Here is a 23,057-nt window from a genome sequence, read left to right as displayed (position 1 = left end):
GGGTTGCCCAGATTCCTTAGAACTACCAGCTGCCACTGGTGCTGGTCACCATTCCCATCGGGAGTTCAGTAGGCTTAAGCAGATTCCAGCTGAGAGGCTGTAAGAACTGGTGTGTACCAGGGAGGGTTGGGATGGTTGGCTCTGGTGGGACGGGTTTGAGAGTGGGATTTTCCGATCTGTGGGTGGCTCAGTTCTGTGGAAAAAGCAGTTTCCCCGGCTGGGTAGCGGGCTCACTCACCACCTCCCTTGGCTGGGGGCAGGGGATTCCTCTTCCCCACGCGGCTCTCAGGTGGGCCTCCACACCACACTGTTCTTCCTTCTCTCCGTGGCTTACACCAGCCTTCTAGTCAATTTTGATGAGAGAACCCGGATTCCCTGGTTGCCAGTGAAGGACTCACATGCTTATTATGTTTTTTTCAATGGGAGCCTCTGAGCGCCACTGCTTCTAGTTTGCTACCTTGGCCCCTCCCCCTGTACTAAGTCTTAAAACAAGAAAATGGGGTTCACTAGCTTTGTTCTTTCTCAAGATTGTTTAGGCTATTCTGGGTCTCTTGCATTTTCATATGAATTTTGGGATCAGTTTATCAATATTTACAAAGAAGCCCACTGGAATTCTGACAGAGATTGTGCTGAATCTATATATCACTTTGGGATGTATTTCTAACTCAACAATATTAAGTCTTCCAAGCCATGAACATGGGATGCCTTGCCATTTATTTCAGACTTCTTAGATTTCTTTAAACAATGTTGTGTAGTTTTCAGAGTATAAATTTTACACTTCTCCTGTTACATTTATTTCTAGGTATTTTATCTTTTATATTTTTTTTGAGACAGGGTCTTGCCCTGTCACTCAGGCCCGGGTGCAATGATACAATCATTGCTCGCTGCAACCTCTGCCTCCTGAGCTCACATGATCCTTTCACCTCAGCCTCTGGAGTAGCTAAAAATATATATATATATATATATATATATATATATATATATGTTAGCTACTCTGCAGTAGCTAATTAAAATGTGTGTGTGTGTGTGTGTGTGTGTGTGTGTGTGTGTGTGTGTGTATTTATTTATTTATTTAGAGACAGAGTTTCACTCTTGTCACCCAGGCTGGAGTGCAGTGGTGCAGTCTCAGCTCATTGCAACCTCTGCCTCCTGGGTTCAAGTCATTCTCCTGCCTCAGCTTCCTGAGTAGCTGGGAATACAGGTGCACACCACCACGTCTGGCTAATTTTTGTATTTCTATTAGAGATAGGATCTCACCATCGTGGCCAGGCGTGTCTCAAACTCCTGACCTCAGGTGATCTGCCCACCTTGGCCTCCCAAAGCACTGGGAGTACAGGCATGAGCCACCACATCTAGCCATGCATTTTTTTTTTAAGAGACGGAATTTTGCCATGTTGCCATACCTGATCTCAAATTCCTGGGCTCAAGCCATCCACCCACCTAAGCCTCTCAAAAGTGCTAGGCTTACAGGCAGGCATAAGCCACTGCAGCCGGCCAAGTATTTTATTTTTTAAATGCTATTGTAAATTCAATTGTTTTTCAAATTTCGTTTTGGATTGTTCACCATTAGTGTATAGAAATACAATTGATTTCTGTATATTGATTTTGCGTCCTATTGAACTTGTTTATTATCTCTAATAGTTTTTAAGTGGGTTCCTTAGGATTTCTATATGGGAGATCATGTCATCTGCCAACAGAGATAACCTGACTTCTCCCTTCCCAATCCAAATGCCTTTTCCTTCATTTTCTTCCTGGAAGTCAGTTTTAGAGGTTCGTTACAGATTGTACACAGAGGGCTTGCTCTGCAGAGTAGGCTGGGCACTGCTTAGGCAGAGCTATTGGGCCCATGGGAAGGGGTCGGCAGACAGCGCTCTGTTTGCTCTGCACATTTGTCTCTTATAATGACATTTCTCTCTTGCTGCTTCACACAGCTAAGGTAGTTTTAAGAAATCCCTAAAGAATAAGAAAACTTCCATGATCATGCCTGTCATCCCAGCACTTTGGGAAGCTGAAGCAGGAGGATCACTTGAGGCCAAGAGTTCGAGACCAGCCTGGCAACATTGAAAAATCCCTGTCTCTACAAAAAATAAAAAATTAGCTGGGCGTGGAGGTGTGTACCCGCAGTCGTAGCTACTTGGGAGGCTGAGGTGGGAGGATGGCCTGGGCCCAGGAGTTGGAGGCTGCAGTGAGCTATGTTCATGCCACTGCACTCCAGCCTGGGCAACAGAGCAAGACCTTGTCTCAAAAAACAAAAACAAACAAACAAACACACACAAAAGAGATGGTTATGTGAAAACATGTTTATTTCAGCAGTATGTAAGTTACTGCTCTGACTCAGATCTGTATTAGCACTTCCCTCTGCCCCAACTTTCTGCTCCTCTAGCACACAGGGATGTTTACGTTAAAGGTATATCATATCTATGTATTTTTTCCTTTTTTGATTTCTCCATGGTATTGCAGCAGAAGCACACACGGGAATATGGAAAAATCTTCAAGTCTCACTTTGGTCCTCAGTTTGTAGTATCTATTGCAGACCGCGACATGGTGGCTCAGGTGCTCCGGGCGGAGGGCGCCGCGCCCCAGAGAGCCAACATGGAGTCCTGGCGGGAGTACCGAGACTTGCGGGGGAGAGCCGCCGGGCTCATCTCGGCGTGAGTATGGGGGGCCGGCTGAGCCAGGGGCTGGACGGGGAGCTCAGGGAGAGGCCCCCTCCTCCAAAGCTGGGTTCCCAAAAGCCGCTCTTAAAAAAGCACAGAAACCCCGGTGGAATGATGTCAGACAGCCTCCCTGCGTGATCTCGCGGACACGGGGGCCGCGCGGCCCTGCTGGGCTGTCTCCTCCTTTGTGCCGAGTTGTGGGTCGGGAGACAGGTGGGGTGACACTGGCCTGGTGGCGGGCAGAGCGCTTCTGAAGCAGTGCTTTGTGGCTTTGGGTGTCCATTCAGTGACAAACGAGGCAGTCAAAGCTCACGGCACCCTTGCCTGTGCGCAGGGGAAGGAGGTGGTCACTATTTCAGGAAAATCCCTTTGAGGAGGGGCTAAGAACCTCCAGCCGTAGTCGCCACGCGGCGATTTTCCTGTCTCATAGCCGGCTGTGATTATTCATTTTGAACCAGCATCACCAACACCTCTGTGCCTTCCAAGAAAGAGATCGTGGCCCGTGGCCAGGCAGGGAGGCCCAGGGCGCCTGCAGATGCCCTGGTCCGGTTTCCATGGGGCGGGGCTTCGGTTAGCAGCTCTTTTTATATCTATGTCCTTATACATGAATTGGGGAGAAATACAGCCACCAATTTCTCAAGTAAGGTAAAATAAGAATCACGACCAGATGTCACCAGGGTCCCTTAATTTCCGTCCTGAGGGAAATAATTAAACAGTACCTCCTGGATGTTCAGGCATAGAGGGCCCGAAGGCTGAGGCAGAATTTCTCTGCTGCCTACCCCCTCAGCTGCAGGCTAAGAAGCCTGGGTGGGTGCCCGGAGGCCCTCTTGGGCTGAGATGGAGTGAGGCGGTTCTGGTGACTTCAGCACAGTGGATAGCAAAGGGAAGGGCAGTGCCCAGACCCAGACACGTGCTGGCTTAGCTTCAGTCCCCCAAAGCTGATCTGGAGGTGAAGCTTTGAGAGCAAGTGGCCTCTCTGCAGGTGGGAAGCGGGGCAGGGATGGGAGGGAAGCCACCCAGGGGTGTGGAGGTGTGGGTGACGCTTGGCAGTTGAGGCTCAGTCCCACCATGACCCTCTGAGAAACTGCAGAACACTCTTCAGACCTCCAAGGGGTTCTCTCAGCGCCCTGTCCTCAGTGGGGAGGAGTGTGCTCGGCCTGCTACCTGGGCGCTCTCCGAGAGCAGCCAGGAGCTCCAAGGCCCCACACCCTGGCTGCAGTCACTATTTCTTTTCTCATACCAATACTTACTGCATTTATATATCCATACATATGCACTTTTTTCTCTTTTGCTAATCAGCAATCTCATTTCTTTATTACAATATTACTTCAAGAATTTTCAAAGGAAGTCATATCACTTTTGCTGAAGATGATTACTACTGGTAGTTTTTTTCCTTAAAGTTTGCTTCAAAGGCAAGAGTGTACCAAGCTCTAACAGGCTCCAGGGCTGCAATTATAATTCCTCTCTCCCCAGCAAAAAATCTTTCCTGTCTTAATTCCACTTTGACTGGCAGATCTTGTGCATTCTTTATGGCTGAAAATTTTTCTCAGGGGTTCCTTGAATTCTTTCCCAGAATGTTAGCGTGAGTAAGATGATTTGAAACTCACTTTATTCTCCTAGGGAGGGTGAACAGTGGCTCAAGATGAGAAGCGTACTGAGACAGAGAATTCTGAAACCAAAAGATGTGGCCATTTATTCTGGAGAAGTCAACCAAGTTATTAATGACTTAATTAAAAGAATCTACCTCCTCAGGAGCCAGGCAGAAGATGGAGAAACCGTGACCAATGTCAATGACCTTTTCTTCAAATATTCAATGGAAGGTGAGGCGGAGTCAGGCGGGAAGGAGGGAGGAATGGACGCTTGCCTCAAACCAGCCAGCAGATGTCATCATGGAGCATCCCCTGGGTCCCAGGCACTGTGCTAAGTCTGGGACATACATGCACATCACTCCCACGGTGCTAGCGTGACGCTGGTGTGAACCACCGTTGACCGGTGAGGAAACTGAGACTTAAGGAATAACTTCCCAACGGCACGCCCCCATCCCTCTTCTTAGAGTCAGTTTCAAATTCAGGTCTTTTAAACTTGAGAATCCATGTTCCTCACTACGACACTTTTTGGAAAGGAGCAAATTTTAGAGGGCATTTACTTCAAACTTGCTCTAGCTTTTAGTCATGTTGGATGGGTGATACATTCCTGTTCAAACAGCAATACCAAAAGGTTCAGTGAAGGTCTCCTTCTTTCCTGAATGCAGCGAAGATCAGTAGTCTCTCATGTATGTGTCAAGAGATGTTTTATGCACATACAGAAAAATGCATGGGAATATTCTTTTTATTTTTAAACAATAAATGGCAGCACACCACACACACTATTCTGCCCTGTGCTTTCTCTTAAGAATGCATCTTGGGTCCAGGCGCTGTGGCTTACACCTGTAATCCTAGCACTTTGGGATGCCGAGGCGGGCAGATCACCTGAGTTCAGGAGTTCGAGACCAGCCTGGCCACCATGATGAAACCCTGTCTCTACTAAAAATTCAAAAATTAGCCAGGCCATGGTGGCAGCTACTTGGGAGGCTGAGACAGGAGAATCTCTTGAGCCCAAGAGGCAGAGGTTGCTGTGAGCTGAGACTGCACCATTGCAACAACAAGAGTAAAACTCATATCTCAAAAAAAAAAAAAAAAAAAAAACACCCAGGTCTAAAAGGGTGAAGTTTGTGTAAAAAAAAAAAAAAAAAAAAAAGATGCATCTTGGAGGACCTTCTGTCAGCTTTCTCATCTTTTTTTTAAGAAAAAGTTTACCTTCAAGTTTCACTCAAAGTAACTTGGCAGAGTTCCAATATTCATGTTCTCTAAACATAGTAACAAAATCATCCGGGAAGGAATGGTAAACACAGTGTGCACCTCTGCCCAACCCGGATCCAGGCCACTTCTGCTGCGCCTTTAGCTCTCTGGGTCTGGGCTTCCCATTTTGGCCAGAAGGAGCCACTTTTCAGTTCCTCGGGCTGGGCAAGTGGCTGGAAGGCGATCCCCAGTGGACAGGTGGGGCAGGAAGAGGTCCTGTGGGGTTTGCCACCTCCTTCCTGAAAGGAGGGTGTCAGGGGAGAGCAGTGAGAGGCTAAACGATGTCCCCTCCCTAAAGGCTCATCCTTTCAGACCTCTGCTCCAATCCTCTCCCAGGGTCCTCTGCAGCCTTGGCCAAACTACTTAAATTCTCGGAGCCTTCGCATCTCCTCCGGAGAGTGGGCTTCTTCATCTGTGTCTCCCAGGGCTGTGGGGCTCCTTAGATGAAGCAGCAATAGCACCGTCCGTCAGCCCTAAATGCCAGCAGCTCAGGATGCAGAGAAATCCTCAGAGCACCCTGCAGCTCAGGACGCAGAGAAATCCTGAGTGATGATGCCACATTCATGAAAGGCACCTAGACCACATTTGAAAGTTGCGTTTATGGCCCGATGTTGCCTGCTGCTTTGGTAATAATCTAGAAGAGGGTTTTCAAATTCTCTTTCCCGTCTAGGAGTGGCCACCATTCTTTATGAGAGTCGTTTGGGCTGCCTGGAAAACAACGTCCCACAGCTCACTGTGGAATACATCGAGGCTCTGGAGCTCATGTTTAGCATGTTCAAAACCTCCATGTACGCAGGCGCCATCCCCAGATGGCTTCGTCCCTTCATCCCAAAGCCCTGGCGGGAATTCTGCAGATCCTGGGATGGACTCTTCAAATTCAGTAAGAGAAGAATTGAGACCACCATTTGCAGAAGCAGGCTGACCTGCCATGTCATGTTTCTAACTCTCATCCACAGCAGAGGAGGCTTACATGTAGTCATGTGTTGGTTTTTGGACCTATAACTTTGGATTTTTTTTTTTTTTTTGAGATGGAGTCTCACTCTGTCACCCAGGCTGGAGTGCAGTGGTGTGATCTCAACTTACTGCAACCTCTGCCTCCTAGGTTCAAGCGATTATCATGCTTCAGCCTCCCGAGTAGCTGGGATTACAGGTACCCACCATCACCCCCGGCTAATTTTTTTGTATTTTTAGTAGAGTCGGGGTTTCACCATGTTGGCCAGGCTGGTCTCGAACTCCTGACCTCAGGTAATCGCCCACCTTGACCTCCCCAAATTCTGGGATTACAAGTGTGAGCCACTGCACCCAGCCATGGATTTGTTTTTTAAAGAAGCAAAAAGCATGTGGGTTGTGACTACAAGAAACATGATCAATTTTTCATTTTAAAACAAGTTTTATTTTAACAAGCATGCTAGCAGGGACACACACAAGTAAATGTGAGATGATGTCTTTAGTCCAAATAAATGGGTCAGTGTTTAAAATGTAGAGTTTCAGGCCCATGAACATTCATTTGAACATTACAATTTCTGTTCAAATCCAAGGTGAGATTACAGAGAGATTCATTTTCTTACATGACTAAAAATTTTACTATAAAAGCATTTCCAAAAAGAAAGAAGTGATTTTCAGAATGCTTAGAACAATGCTCTAGAGCAATGCTAACACTGAAAAAGTGTTTCATGGTGTCTTTTCAAGATCAACATTTAGGCCAGGTACGGTGGCTCACACTTGTAATCCCAGCACTTTGGGAAGCCGAGGTGGGCAGATCACCTGACGTCAGGAGTTCAAGACCAGCTTGAACAACATGGCAAAACCGCGTCTCTACTAAAAGTACGTAAAGTAGCTTGGCATGGTGGTGCATGACTGTAATCCCAGCTCCTCGGAAGGCTGAGGCAGGAGAATTGCTTGAACCCGGGAGGAAGAGGTTGCAGTGAGCCGAGATGGTGCCACTGCATTCCAGCCTGGGCCACAGAAAAAGAAAATCAACATTTATTTGAGTACATGAGTCCTGAAGTCTGTACTAAATGGTAACAAACAGATAAGAATGCCTGGCATTTTCCCCTCCACTCATTTTTTCTTCTGGAAGTGTGCTAGAAAAAAAAGCGTTTGCATTTTTGTTACTCATATTATATAAATAATTTCTTTGGCTATCGGATTAGTAAAGCAAACATCTGCAAATATCTTACAGCTTGTTTTTAAAAAGGAAGGTATGTTTAGCTTGTCTTTTAACTTTTCATTCATTTACATAAGCAAGTGCATGAGTGAAGCTCCCAGGCTGACATTAGATAAATTAGGTTTCCTTGCTACTGGTTTAGTTAAGTTCCTGGGAGGACAGAGACCGAAAAGATGATTCTCAACCCAAACTCCTTTCAAACAGGCCAAATTCATGTTGACAACAAGTTGAGGGACATACAGTACCAAATGGACCGAGGCCAGAGGGTGAGCGGGGGACTTCTCACATACCTCTTCCTTAGCCAGGCGCTGACGCTACAGGAGATATACGCCAATGTGACCGAGATGCTGCTGGCCGGCGTCGACACGGTGAGTCTGGGGGTCCTGGGTCTCAACAAGCAACGCACGATAACCCCTTCTTCATCATCTCATCGATGTTTTCTACCTTTTTTGTGTGTGTGTGACAGAGTTTTGCTCTATTGCCTAGGCTGGAGTGCAATGGCACAATCTCGGCTCACTGCAACCTCCACCTCTCAGGTTCAAGAGATTCTCCTGCCCCAGCCTCCAGAGTGGCTGGGATTACAGGCGCCTGCCACTACACCCAGCTAATTTTTTGTATTTTTAGTAGAGACGGGGTTTCACCATGTTGGCCAGGCTGGTCTTGAACTCCTGGCCTCAGGTGATTCACCCGCCTTGACCTCCCAAAGTGCTGGGATTACAGGCGTGAGCCACTGTGCCCAGCCGTTGTCTACTTTTAAGGCAGATTTGTTTAGCGTACTGTTCATGTTTGTACTGGGCCTACTGCACGGCTGAGGGGCTCTAGGAGGAGAAAACTCTGCATATGCAGTCATGTGTCACTTAATGACGCAGATTTGTTCTGAGAAATGCATTGTTGGGTGGCCCTGTCATTGCGCAAACATCTAAGAGTGTATTTGCACACGCCTAGATGGTAGCCTACCATACAGCTAAGCTGCGTGGTGCAGCCTACTGCTTGTAGGCCACTTCAGGCCCCTGAAACACAGTGCTAAGGATGTGTGTATCCAAACATACTCAGACGTTGACGAGCTACGGTACAAGTGTGGTATTACAATCCTATGGGACCACCATTGTATATTTGGTCCGTCATTGACCAAAACATCATTATACGATGCATGATTGTATATTAAAGGTCAGGTGCATAATGATTTCTGTGAAAAGCATAACCACAATTCCATTATCACACACACAAAGTCATAATAAACGTTTAAAGTTAAAAACCTTATTATTTCTCATTTAAAATATTCTGGGCCATGGAATTCATTTTATAAAGCCAAGAAGTCATTTCATTCAACCCCTAATTTGTTCTATAATTTTTTTTATTCCATTGACAGAAATTTATTTTTTGATTAAGACTACAATCTGAATTGCCTATTTATAGTGCAAGTCCATCCAGGATTTATGCTAATTAAGGTTTTTTTCCCTATCAAGAAAAAGACTCCTATGAAAAGAAAATAATAGCTCAGGGAAAAAAATGTAAAGTTCTCCACAATAATTATATTTCATTTAAATTTGGAAATAAAAAAAGGCTCTGAAGCAACAATTGAACTGCCTGCTAAAGAGAGTGTAAAGAAAGTAAGCAGTTTGGTTGAGTATGTGTGTGTGTGTGTGTGTGTGTGTGAGTGTGTGTGTGTGTGTGTGTGCGCGCGCATGCGTGCGTGCATCAACAAATTCCCTGTGAATGGAGCCCAGTAGTGTGGCAGATCAATGATATACCATGACCAGGGAGTGTTCATGTCAGAATGAGACAGAGCACTGCCCATTAACCTGGGGGTAACCCACAGGCTATCCTATGAGAAAGGAAGAGGCAGACCAGGGTGTATACCGTGTACTGTGAATAAGACGCAGAGGCACCGTCCTCCCTCAGGCTATGTGCATGTGCACATGTGTCCATGACTGTGTGAACACAGAGCAGGGCATGGAGGGAACACACTCAGTAGTTAACCTGGGTTTCTTGGTTGGCTGGGGTGGCATGGTCCAGGGGGATAGGGAGACAAGTTCCTTTCAAAAACACGAGTAATATGATACAATTAATAGGATAAGTGTGAAAATGATCTCCATGTAGGTACAGGTGCAGAGCGGTTGCAAAATTTGCTAAAAGGAAGTGGCGAAACAGGGAAAAGCTAGGCTGATGCTTTCAGTAGGTGGAAGATAATGAAATTTCTGGCCAGAAACTGAGGAAGCTGTGGGCTGGGGTGCTTCTGGTGATGTGGTGGAAAGTGAGAATTTAGATTGTGTGATGCTTTGCTGTTTCCAAAGCATTCTATGCACACCCTGCCTGCCCCCCATTTCCCTCTGAGGTAGGAGTCATTGACTTCGTTAACAGGTGGGAAAACCAAACAACCAGGCTCATCATCGCAAAGCTTTTCCTTTGCTCGGGTGCTTCCCGACCTTGAATAAGCCACATCCCGCACAGACCTCCATCTTAAAAAGACAAAAAAATCTCAGGGCTTTATTTTTATTGTAATGTCACTTAAGCATGTAAAAGCAAAAACCAAAACAAAACACAGAGCATAAACTCCTTACTCTTTTGGATCTTGTGCAACAGTAAAACAAAAATATTTGAATTAAATGCAAAACAAATGGTACAATCAATTAAGATTCTAATTAACTATGCGTATGTGATGGCGTGGGTTTGCTCAAATTAAGACACCACTTGAAAGGTGAAGGAATGAATGAATGGCCTGGTCGCTGAGCTTGTGCCTCCTGCCCCCTGGTGGTAACTGAGAACATCACAATGAAGTGGCATTCAGGAGGAAGCTGTTCCCTTTAGCATCCTACAATGAAAGCCAGGGGACAAATTCTTACAACTTCATACTGATTTTTAAAAATCGATGTTATTGTAGCATAATTTGTGCACAGTCAGCTGCATCTATTTAAGCTGAATAATGCCATACAGATTGTCGACAGATGCAATCATTTATGAAACCACTGCTACGTTGTTCTAAACATTGAGGAGAATGGAATCACACAGTATGCTATCTTTTACATCTGGCTTCCTGCATGCAGAAGAATGACTCGGATTCATCCATGTGGAGGCATACAACAGCAATTGATTCTTTTTTATTACTGAGTAGTATTCCATTGTATGGATATACCACATCTTTCCATAAAAATCTGATCTTAATAGAAATTTTCTATTCCCTTGATAGGAAGCATCTAAGTAATCTTTTATTATTTATAAGAGCTTACACATTCTATTATGTATACAGGAGGCCTGACCTCTAAAACAGGTAGTATCTTTTACAAGAAAATGATATCAATATTGCCTGTTTAAGTCAGTTTTTTTTTTTTTTTTTTTTGTGAAAGAAAAAGGCCTTTATACTGTGGCATTTCCTTGTTTACAAGAGAGTGAAGTACAGTCCCATAGATGATAGTATTGATTCTAGTGAAAATCTTGGGATCTATGAGAATAAAATAATTCTTTTCAATAAGTAGAAAGGTTTGAGAAAAGGCATAAAAAATGACAGTGCATTGCACCGATGAGCTATTGACTTACTCTGTGTGGACCTTCTTGGATGAAGGCCGGGCATGATGGCTAACTAGTGATCTTCTGTGTACTCCAATCTCTAGATCAGAGCAGCCAGAGTGGGCCAGGCCCAATGTCCTGGGCCTGGGGATGCCAGGAGGCCCTTTCTGGCACATGCTGAGTAAGCTGAGTAAGCCCTGCAAAAAAGGTCGCACAAAGTCCCAGCAGATCCTCCAGGCTCTGTGGCATCCCTGACATACTGCTCTTCAGTGATTAAAAAATCTTCCGGGATCATTTTTCCTGTGGCTCTTCATGACAGGACCACGTGAATCACAGAGTTGACATCACTTTCCAAATATGTTCGTTATTATTATTTTCTGCCATGAATTAAGGAAAGAGTCTTTCGTTTCAGTAAGACCTTAAGTGCTGTATGGAACTGGATGAGTTTGACTTTGCAGCTGTGTATTCCCAGGGGACAACATACCTGCCACTGCGTCTGTTGTCAGTCCCTGGTGTTACTCATTGCCTGCCTCTGTCTGCCGCTTTCTCTCATTAGACGTCCTTCACCTTATCCTGGACAGTGTATCTCCTGGCAAGGCACCCAGAAGTGCAGCAGACAGTGTACCAGGAGATCGTCAGGAATTTGGGGGAAAGGCATGTTCCAACTGCAGCTGATGTCCCCAAGGTCCCGCTGGTCAGAGCTCTCCTTAAGGAAACCCTGAGGTAAAAGCCTGGCCAGATGCTGTCGACAAACCGTGTCCCTTAGGTCTCTGGTTTCTATCATAACAAGTCCTCCAACTGCCCTTCACGGCTGACTGTTTAGGACGTGGATGTTCCTGACTATTACTTTTTCTCTGCTTTTGTCGGAAAAGCAGAAAGACCATTCTGTTTTATGAGGTATTATAATCCTTGTTCTCTGTAAAGATCTTTGGGCTGGGTGTGGTGGCTCACGCCTGTAATCTCAGCATTTTGGGATGCTGAGGCCGATCACCTGAAGTCAGGAGTTCAAGACCAGCCTGGCCAACATGGTGGAACCCTGTCTGTACTAAAAATACAAAAATTAGCTCAGTGTGGTGCTGGGCACCTGTAGTCCCAGCTACTTGGGAGGCTGAGGCAGGAGAATCACTTGAACTCAGGTGGCGGAGGCTGCAGTGAGCCGAGATCGCACCAGTGCACCCCAGCCTGGGCAACAGAGTGAGACTCCATCTCAAAAAAAAAAAAAAAGAATCTTTGGAGCAATCATTGAATATTGTCCCTGCTTTAGCCAATAGGCTCATCAGGGGTTTCCCAACATGATCCTGGGTCAATGCCCTTTGATTTTGTTCCTCTGAAGATAACATGAAACAAGATTGATTTGTCAGGAAAATAGTTTGGGTTGTTGGGTTGATTTTCAGACCTCGGTACAAACCTCATGGTACTTGTGTGAATGTCCTCATCTGGGTTGAGACCCACCCAGTGAGGCTCATTTATCCCAGATGGGCTTTCCTGACAAACAGAAAAGCCAGAGGGATGTGGGTTGTCCTGGGTTGAGGGGGTGCTTTGGATGGGAGATGGGATTAGGGGACAGATGACACCCCTTCCCCAAAACAGCATCCTCTGTGAAGAAATGCTGTGACGAAGAACAAAGGCTGTTTTCTGCAGTATGTACTAAAGAATTCTTTCAAAGCCGATTTGATAATGACCCTCAACCTATATAACATGCCATTTAATCTCAAAAAAAAAAAAAAAAAAAAAAAAGAGCCGGCTGTAATGTTTATGGGTATTTGTCAATTAAAGTTTTATTCAGGATTTTCTGAGATAATCTGATGGCTGAAGTATCTTTTCTCCAAATGCATTTCATGGGACCTTAAATCCTATGAACTATTCCTTGATAAAGTGGTCCTGTGGTCACAGAAAATATTAGAAACTTGGAATTTTCCCTGCTAGGAACACAATGTCATATTAAAGGCTTGGCTTTGTATTTTGCACATATTTTGCTTTGGGAATCTTTTCCACATTCCTCAGAATACTCACTGGCAAAGCAAGCCAGCAAAGAAGCCTCGAAGGTCCTTGCAAAATGTTTCAGTTGAAACTGTACCATGTGTTACTTTTTAAGAATTTTTATTGGAAACGGCAATATATCCAGGGTTCTGAATGTTCAGTAAAATATTGTGAAAGTCACCATATCATTCCTGTCCCCACTGGCTCCTTTCCAGGCTGTTTCCAGTGCTGCCAGGGAATGGCCGGGTCACCCAGGAAGACCTGGTTATTGGCGGATATCTGATTCCCAAAGGCGTGAGTTTGGGGCCATGGGGGTGGGACCAGGCTTTGCGGGTCGGGGTTGAATTGGCACCTGCTCTACCTTCAGAAAGTCTTTGTCCCTCAGCAGAAGTCAATAGGTTTCCTTTTCTTTTGCATGTATTTTAAGAAGAAGAGGGGGTGCTGGGAGAAAGGAGGGGAACTGTGTGATCTCACTGCTCTGGAAACTGCTCGCTAGCAAGGCAGCCCGTGCTCCCTGGCGTCCTCCCCAGTCCGTGTGGAAGAGGCTGGTCACTGCTGGGAGTCTCTGAAGGGCTTGAATGGCCTTCTCAGTGGCTGCAGTGACATGTGGGGTGCAGTGTGGAGCGGGAAGGCAGGCAGCTGCTGCCATCCTGGGTGTGTGTGGACCCAGGCGGCCCCCAGGTGGGAAGGAGCACCCTGGGGGACTGTCTGGCTGCGGCTCTGGGCCCTGCCCTGCTATCAAGTGATTCCTCTCCTTAACCCTTTCTGTCATCCCCGATTTCCTCAGACCCAGCTGGCCCTTTGCCACTATGCCACATCATACCAGGATGAGAACTTCCCTCGGGCCAAGGAGTTCCGTCCCGAGCGCTGGCTGCGGAAAGGAGACTTGGACAGGGTTGACAATTTTGGGTCCATCCCCTTCGGTCACGGGGTTCGCAGCTGCATCGGGCGGAGAATTGCGGAACTGGAGATTCACCTCGTCGTGATCCAGGTAGGGTGTGGAGGCCAAATATTGGCCTTTGGGCTTGACCTCTTTCTACTGGGCTCACCTGGATAAAGACTTCCAGGTTAAAAAGAAAACACGATTTTGGAAACTTAAGAGCAAGAGCTGTCAGGCATGGTGGCTCACAACTGTGGTCCCAGCTACTCAGGAGGCTGAGGCGGGAGGCTCACTTGAACCCAGGAGTTTTAAGCTGCAGTGTGCTGTGATCTCACGCCAGCACTCCAGCCTGGGCGACAGAGTTAGACCCTGTCCAGAAGCAAGAGCTCTGCATGAAATCCCTTGAAAATGCCTCCCCATCTCCCATGCCCACCCCGCCCCCCAACCATGGTAGCCACCTTCAACCCCATGGCCACCTGCCTTGCTTCACTCCTCCTTGGGATCGTGTGGATAGAGGACAGGCCACAGCCTGAAGATTTGGAAGGGGTGTGTGTCACTGGGATTGCCAGGGTCTCAGAGCCCAGGTCTCCTGCCATCACACTGTGAGTTAGGAGAGAGGGGAGCGGGGGTCAAATGAGTAGTCTTCAAATGCTAGGTGGCATAAAGCCAGCAGGGGGCACCTTACAAGGCAGACTCCTAGCCCTGCGTGCAGTCACCAGTTTGCTGTGTCAGGGTGGGGTGTCCACTGCTGCTGCTGATGCCAATGGCTGGGTGCGTGGGCTACACTCTGAGAAACCCTGGAGGTCTAAGCGAGGCCCTGTGGGGTTTGGGGACCTCACCCCCACCTCTGGTGGCCATGTTTGCAGTTAGGAGCTGGCGTCTCAGGCACCCTCAACAGCAGGTCTCCCAGGTAAGACGTAGCGATCCTCTTGCCGGTCTCCTTTGTTTAACTGAGCCCACAATTTACATGAGCGGTGGTTCTCAAGCTCCTTAGGATGTAAAACATCCGCAAGCCCCAGGTGTTGTTAGAGAACACCTTCACGTTAAAGTACATAACTCTGGATTTGCCCCGTGTCTGGCTTCCAGCTGCAGCAGGAACTAAATAATACCTGAAGGAAATTTTATAAAAGAAAAACTGATGACGGAGAAAATTCCGCCCGTTAGTCTCTCCTGCAAGTCGGAGAAGACAGTCTTAGCAACGGTAAACCTTGGCCTGACGTTTGGGAGCGCCATCGTTGCCTGAGCATTGGGAGGATGTGGGGGGTGCCTGGTGACCTCATCTCCCCATTTTACTGATGAGGAAACTGAGGCTCAGAAAGCAGCAGCCACTTGCCAAGTCCCACAGTGGCAGGTGCATGGTGGGAACCAGGTGTCTTGACTCTTTCCCCACAAGTCAGGCAGGTGCCTCCTACAGGCTCATGGGGAGCCCGGAGCTGGGCAGAAGGGAGAATGAGGGACCAGGGAAGCCTGGGCTGCTGGGCGGAGCAGGAGAGGGATTCTGGATGGTCACGCTTGGGTGGACACTGGAGCTGGAAAAGGCGAGGGTCTACTGCCCAGGGAGGAGGCACAGAATGATGTGTGGGGAGAACCCCCACTGGCTCGGGGCTGGCTCTGGAGCTACAGGTGGCCCATGAGGCTCTGCTGGCGTGGGGCTGGTGGGATCAAGTGACCATCCCACCTGCCTGGGGATGTGACCGGTGCCCCTGTGCCCAGGAGCATGTGAGTGGCAGCTCAGTGTGTGGGGGGAGCTCAGGGTAAGCAGGCTTCACCCCCGATCTGCTACTTGCTGGCTCTGGGACCTTGGTAGGTTTCTCAGCCACTGAGCCTGTCGCCTCATTCACAGAAGGGGCCAAATCCCTGCCTGACAGGTGTGTGAAGAGTAAAAACAGTCCATGTGCAGAGTCTGTGCCCAAGAAGTGGAAGCTGTTCTCATCCTCTGCACTAAGTCAGCCATGGGGAGTGTTTCCCGGAAGGTCTCAGCTCCCTAAAATGCTGCTGTGCGTCTCGCAGCCACTGCACCCTCCCAAAGGGCATCTGTGAGTTGGGAGGGAGGCTTGTTGCCCCCGGACTCCAACTGCCTGGAGAACCAGGAGAGACACCCTAGCCAGAGGCCAGCGCTGAAATGGGATTTGAAGCTCATCGTGTATCTTGTTTGCTGCTGTTAACATACAGATATACCTACTAAAAAGTTTTTGCTTAAAAAGTCCTCATTTCGCCGGGTGCAGTGGCTCACTCCTGTAATCTCAGCATTTTGGGAGGCCGAGGCAGGCAGATCACCTGAGGTTGGCAGTTTGAGACCAGCCTGACCAACATGGAGAAACCCCATATCTAATAAAAATACAAAAACTTAGCCAGGTGTGGTGGCACAAGACTGTAATCACAGCTACTCAGGAGGCTGAGGCAGGAGAATTGCTTAAACCCAAGAGGCAGAGGTTGTGGGGAGCTGAGATCGCGCCATTGCACTCTAGCCTGGGCAACAAGAGTGAAACTCTGCCTCAAAAAAAAAAAAAATCCTCATTTCTACCTGGGCAAATGTAGAAAGGGAGCATCATGATCTGTTTTTGAGATGGAGTCTCACTCTGTCACCTGGCTGGAGTGCAGTGGCACGATCTCAGCTCACTGCAACTTTCGCCTCCTGGGTTCATGCAATTCTCCTGCCTCAGCCTCCGGAGTAGCTGAGATTACAGGTGCCCATCACCATGCTCAGATAATTTTTGTATTTTTAGTAGAGTCAGGGTTTCACCATGATGGCCAGGCTGGTCTTGAACTCCTGACCTCAAGTAATCCACCCGCCTTGTCCTCCCAAAATGCTGGGATTACAGGTGTGAGCCACAGCACCCGGCCCGTGATTCTTTTTCTTTTTCCTTTTTTTTTTTTTTTTTTTGAGATGGAGTCTTGCCCTGTCGCCCAGGCTGGAGTGCAGTGGCCCAATCTCAGCTCACTGCAACCTCTGCCTCCTGGGTCCAACCGATTCTCCTGCCTCAGTCTCCCGAGTAGCTGGGATTACAGGCACCCGCCACCATGCTTGGCTAATTTTTTTTATCTTTAGTAGATACGAGGTTTCATCATGTTGGCCAGGCTGGTCTCGAACTCCTGACCTTATGATTCACTAGCCTTGGCCTCCCAAAGTGCTGGGATTACTGGTGTGAGATACTGTGCCTGGCCCAGCCCATTATTTTTAATTGTTAAGAAAAAAAAAAAAAAAAAGAGGGAATGAAAGAACAGTACCAGGAATGAGCAGAGAGACACAACTGTAGAGACAGGAGGTGATTTTTTTTTTAAATCAAGAAAATAACTCAAACAGCTTTTTTTTTTCCATGAATTTGAAGACTTAGATAAAGCACTTAGATTTACTAGAAAAAGTAGAAATGATCCAAATCGACTCAAATGAAAGAGAACAGACCTAAGATACTGAATCAGTGAGAACGGATCCAAGAAATGAGTCAGTAGTAAAAAGATTTACCCCTAAAGTATCCTGAACCCAGACAGGATTATTGGGAAGTTTTGTCAAATCTTCAGGGAACAGGTAATCCTCATGGTATACAAACAGGGAATAGAAAAAGGAAGTCTCAGTTTGGGAGACTTGCAATAACCTTGATAGTCAAACCTGGAAAAGATGAAATGGAAAATAAAAACTATAGGCCAACCAGACTGATTAATAGTTGAAGATGAAACATATGCAAAATGAACAGTTGGCAGGCTGAATGTATGAAACAGAAAGGCATCTTCACCCATCAGGCGTATTCAGGAATGCAAGGATGGTCTGCCTAGAGAAAATCTGTCAGTAGAATTCACCACGATAAAGAGGAGAAAAATCACATGATCACCCCAAAAGATAATTGATAAAATTCAACACCATTTCATGAAGAAAGTCTCTTGGCACATAAGCAGCAGTGGGCCTTTCTTTCTTTCTTTCTTTTTTTTAACTTTAAGTTCTGGGATATATGTGCCGAACCTGCAGGTTTGTTACATAGGTATACACATGCCATGGTTGTTTGCTGCACCCATCAACCCATCATCTAGGTTTTAAGCCCCACGTGCATTAAGTATTTGTCCTAATGCTCTCCCTCCCCTTGCCCCCCACCCCCAACAGGCCACAGTGTGTGATGTTCTGCTCCCTGTGTCCAGGTGTTCTCAGTGTTCAAATCCCCACGGTGTGGCCTTTCTAAGCCAAATAAATGGTGTCTGGCCCAACAGTACAGGGAAATGCCTGAAGGCTTCTGGGAAGGAAAGGAACAGCTTTCATGGTGTGATATTAATGTATTCTCTTAAAATCAGGAAAAAGATATTTGATTGAACAGAAGCATGTTTGGAAGATCCACCCCAACTCCCTGGGAGTTGGAAACTGGATGTGGGAGAGGGGACAGTGTTATCTTTTGCCTCCTGCATAGTTTTAAATTTTTCAACAAACCACTCAGAAAAGGAAACATACTGAGTGGCACGATGGCCTTGAAGTCAGGAGACCCACGTGTGAATCTTCCCTCTAGTGCATGGGAATGAGCAGGCGTTTCCAAGAGGTCAGTGCGAGGGGTCAGAGGTTAGGTGTTTAAGCTGAGCCACCCAGATGGCAGCACATGGTGGAGCTGCCTTAAGACATGCGGTTCCGTTCATTTCCTTAACAGTGACAAAGGCATGAGTTCTGCCTGCGTCCCCATTGCAAGCCTTGACCTTTGAGCCCTGGTGCCTGCCTGACTCCATCTGGAGCCCCAGCCCATCCTAGGTGCAGCTTCCTTGCCTGGGAGACGAAGCTGGAGAGAGAGAAAGAGGAGGGCAGGGACAGCCTGGGTCCCAAGTAGGAGACTGTGGTGTCACTGGCTCCTCTGCCCCTGCACTGTCCAAATGGGCTGCAAGTAAGGCCTGCCCTCCCCGCAGGAGTCTGTCTGTGGACAGAAGTCTTTAGATCGGGTTACTTGTGTATTCCTAAGCACAGGCTGACTTTGAACATCAAGCCCTGGCCGGCCGGTGCGGGAGATGATTGCTTTAGGGTGATGGCTACTTTGGTGTTCTTTCAAACTCAGTGTGTAGGTACATTCCAGTTTCACCCTGGGAGGCAGGGCCGGTTCTGCTTTTGAACTGTAGAAATGAAAAATGGAATCAAAGGTACGAACCAAGAATATTTAAATTCAGGACAGGAGCATGACGAAGTCTTTTGGATTCAGCTCTCTCCGCCTCTGTTTCTGGCCAGGTCTGAAGTGGCTGCAGATTCGGAAGCAGCAGGAAACACAGAATTTCACTTTGTTCTGAATTTCCCCCTGCTCCTTTGACGCCTTCTTCATCTGCACCTACAAGGGAAGCAACAGAGTTAGAATTTGAAATGGTCAATGAAACTTAAGCCATCTGAGCATCTGCCTGCACCTCTGTCCCACCGGCTGTGCAGCTGCTCAGCGGACATGCCAGGCTCTAGTTCGGGATCTAGAGTTCTGTCCCCAACAGTGGGCTCCCTACTGACCCCGAGGTTCTGTAGCTTCAAAAAGCTGGACCTGGGTGCTCACTGCCTCGGCTCTCTGCAGCCCAGTGCCCACAGGAGTAAAAGCATTCAGGGAGCACTGGGAGTTTTCTGCTGTTCCAATTCTGACCCATTCTCTCTCTTTCTCTTCTTAGTTGCTTCAACATTTTGAGATCAAAACATCTTCTCAGACTAAAGCTGTTCATGCAAAAACCCACGGGCTCCTGACGCCAGGGGGGCCCATCCACGTGCGATTTGTTAACAGAAAGTAAGCCTGGGTTTTAAACCCGGGCTGAAGTAGCAGACCAGCTCGCCAACACACACTGGCTATGCGTGTGCCACTGATCACCGTGGCAAAGAAGGCGGCATCGCTAGAGTCTGTCTCGTGATAGACTGGCCTCCCACATCCCAGGACACTTGTAAATCTTTATGCAAAGCAATGTAAAAAGGCTGCTGTTTTACTGGTGCATACCAGAAGTTGCCTTTTCTTTGGGGGAAACAGCCGTTTAAAAACCAGGGGCACAGAATATTCATGCTTCATACATTGTGCAAAACTCAGTTTTGAATGACTGGCAGTATCCTATGCATTTACTTTTACAGGGAAATGGTGCTTTACTTACAAATTCTGTTAATTGAATATCTGTTCTCTAATACTGGCATCCGGGCTCCATGTTAGAAGGCGATTTCAACTTGCTGTTTCTAATTTGAAGAGGGAACATTAAGAATGCCTCTGTAATACTGTAATTATGGGAAGAAAACACCAGAGGCAATATTTTATCCTGAGCACCAGATTTAGATCCTGTTGAAGGGCTCAAACTTAAAAGGGCCAGCTGGGCGTGGTGGCTCATGTCTGTAATCCTAGCACTTTGGGAGGTCAAGGTGGGAGGATTGCTTGAGCCAGAAGTTCAAGACCAGCCTGGGTGACATGGTGAAACCCTGTCTCTACAAAAAATAAAAAAATTAGGCTGGGCATGGTGGCTCACGCCTGTAATCCCAGCACTTTGGAAGCCGAGGTGGGTGGATCACGAGTTCAGAAGTTCAAGACCAGCCTGGCCAAGATCGTGAAACCCCATCTGTACTAAAAATACAAAAATTAGCCAGGTGTGGTGGCAGGCTCCTGTAATCCCAGAAACTGGGGAGGCTGAGGCAGGAGAATCACTTGAACTCGGAAGGTGGAGATTGCAATGAGCCGAGATTGTGACACTGTACCCCAGTCTAGGCGACAGAGCAAGACTTCGTCTCAAAAAAAAAAAAATTATCCAGGCATGGTGGTGCACACCTATGGTGCCAGCTACTGGGGAAGCTACGGCAGGAGGATCATTTGATCTCAGGAGGGTGAGTCTGCAGTGAGCTATCTATGATGGCACCACTGCACTCCAGCCTGGGCGAGAGTGAGACTCTCTCTCAAAAATAAAATAAAAGGGCTGCATTCTTACTTTTCTCTCCACAACTAGTGTTTAATTTTCTAGTCATAATGCCTAATGAAGTTGACTATTCGTTTTTATTTGGAAGAAATAATAAAAAAGAGAGCTCCTGGTGAAATTAAGAATAATCAGATTTTCTAACCAAATCTAAACATAGAGCAGAGCAGCGTATAAGAACTGGAAATATAACTGCATAAAATTTTGTGGCCAAAGTTGTGAGAAGTAATTAAACAGGCAGCGTGGCAAACAATGTAACTTTAGAATACCTTGATTTCAAGGAAAAATAATTACATAAATAGAGATGCTACAGATAAGACAATATTTTTATCTTCATGGTGGTGTTGTAAATATCCACACGAGAACCCCGACCCGGCCGTGTGCCTGAGCCAGGCTCTCAGGGAAGCCCTGTCTCCGGGAGGGCTGGGTCCTGCTGAGTTCCGTTGCCTTCCTGCTGCTCACTGGTTGCTAAGAGGAGACACCTGGCCAGGCTCAGTGGCTCACGCCTGTAATCCCAGCACTTTAGGAGGCCGAGGTGGGCAGATCACGAGGTTAGGGGTTCGAGACCACCCTGGCCAAAATGGTGAACCCTCATCTCTACTAAAAATACAAAAATTAGCCGGACGTGGTGGCGCGCACCTGTAATCCCAGCTACTCAGGAGACTGAGGCAGAAGCATTGCTTGAACCTGGGAGGTGGAGGTTGCAGTGCACCACTGCACTCCAGCCTGGACGACAGAGTGAGACTTTGTCTTAAAAAAAAAAAAAAAAAAAAAAGAGGAAACACCATGATTTCCTGTTGTTCTTGCCTTGTCTTCATGCCTGAAATATCTGATTCCCAATTCCACAATTTCCTTTACATAATCCTTCTCCAAAATTTACTTTCCTACTAATATGGATCATACAGTTTTTTTTCCATGTAGTAAGTCACTCTGCAAAATAATAACCCTTAAGTAAAATAGACATAGTATCCATTTCACATACCAATTTTGTTAAAGTATACAATAAGGTTGAAATCTCTGTGTGATAGCAGAATAACTCTAGTATGAATGCTGGCAGTGTACAGGTAAATGTAAAATTGGGTTGTATTAACTGGCCAAGTGTTGGATCAATTACTTTGAGGTAGCCGTATATGCATGTTAAGTTTTATAAACTAGATGAAATTGCATTCTGTTTGAGGCTGAAATTTAAAAATATTGAGAATAACTAGGCGACTTGAAGTGCCCTTTTATTCCCTGGGTGTATAGGCGGTGTGACCCTCTTGTGAAGTGTGGCTCTGTCCGGGGATCAGCACAGGGTGAACAGAAAGCACCTGTGTCCGTTGCTCAGTCTCACTGAACAGGAAGGGAAGCAGCCAGACATGGGGGCCTTGTGATGTGATGTAGCGGGAAGTGCAGGGTGCCACCTAGGAAGCATCCGTGCCAAAGAAACAGATTCAGCTGGACAAGTTTCTAGGTTCACTACTGGTTTATAGGAAATATTGGATATACAGGGAAATGTCAAAACTCCATGGGGGGCTGGGCATGGCGGCTCACACCTGTAATTCCAGCACTTTGGAGAGGCTGAGGAGGGAGGATTGCTTGAGGCCAGGAGTTTGAGATCAGCTTGGGCAACATAGTGAGACCCTGCCTACTAAAAACAAAAAAAGAATTAGCTGAGTGTTGTGGTGCATGCCTGTAGTCCTAGCTATTTGGGAGGCTGAGGTGGGAAGATTGCTTAAGTGAGCCGTGATCTGCCCCTGCACTCCAGCCTGGGTGACACAGTGAGACACCATCTCACACAAACAAACTCCATGGGGATGCAGTCAGCAAAATCCAGAATAGAGCGAGGTCTATAGGGCCAATGTCTTGGGTTTCCAACAAAACAATAAGTGACAGGCAAAGAACAAGGGGAGGGGCCAGGTGCGGTGGCTCAGCCCTGTAATCCCAGCACTTTGGGAGGCTGAGGGCAGTGAATCACCTGAGGTCAGGGGTTTGAGACCAGCATGGCCAACATGGTGAAACCCCCCTCTCTACTAAAAATACAGAAATTAGCTGGGCATGGTGACTGGCGCCTGTAATTCCGGCTACTCGGGAGGCTGAGGCAGAAGAATCGCTTGAACCTGGGAGATGGAGGTTGCAGTGAGCCGAGACTGTGCCACTGCACTCCAGCCTGGGCGACAAGAGCA

At 47.1% G+C, this 23,057-nt stretch overlaps 1 protein-coding gene across 1 annotated transcript in view; it reads left to right on the top strand.

Moving 5' to 3' along the window:
• The window catches only part of LOC116545051 (cytochrome P450 27C1), a 30,335-nt gene extending 10,542 nt beyond the window's left edge, over positions 1-19,793 (top strand). The window contains exons 2-9 of the mRNA XM_032271650.1: positions 2,461-2,651; positions 4,278-4,477; positions 6,165-6,374; positions 7,866-8,029; positions 11,722-11,888; positions 13,361-13,439; positions 13,933-14,136; positions 19,627-19,793. Coding sequence (XP_032127541.1) covers positions 2,461-2,651; positions 4,278-4,477; positions 6,165-6,374; positions 7,866-8,029; positions 11,722-11,888; positions 13,361-13,439; positions 13,933-14,136; positions 19,627-19,743 — 1,332 coding nt within the window. The 3' untranslated portion in view covers positions 19,744-19,793. The remainder of the gene's footprint in view (positions 1-2,460; positions 2,652-4,277; positions 4,478-6,164; positions 6,375-7,865; positions 8,030-11,721; positions 11,889-13,360; positions 13,440-13,932; positions 14,137-19,626) is intronic.
• The last annotated feature ends 3,264 nt before the right edge of the window (positions 19,794-23,057 follow it).

This window comes from Sapajus apella, unplaced genomic scaffold (genome assembly GCF_009761245.1).
Source record: "Sapajus apella isolate SASKATOON/1434 unplaced genomic scaffold, GSC_monkey_1.0 scaffold244, whole genome shotgun sequence".
NCBI lineage: Eukaryota > Metazoa > Chordata > Mammalia > Primates > Cebidae > Sapajus > Sapajus apella.
Note: the sequence above shows the minus strand (reverse complement) of the source record. Positions and strands in the feature narration are given on the sequence as shown.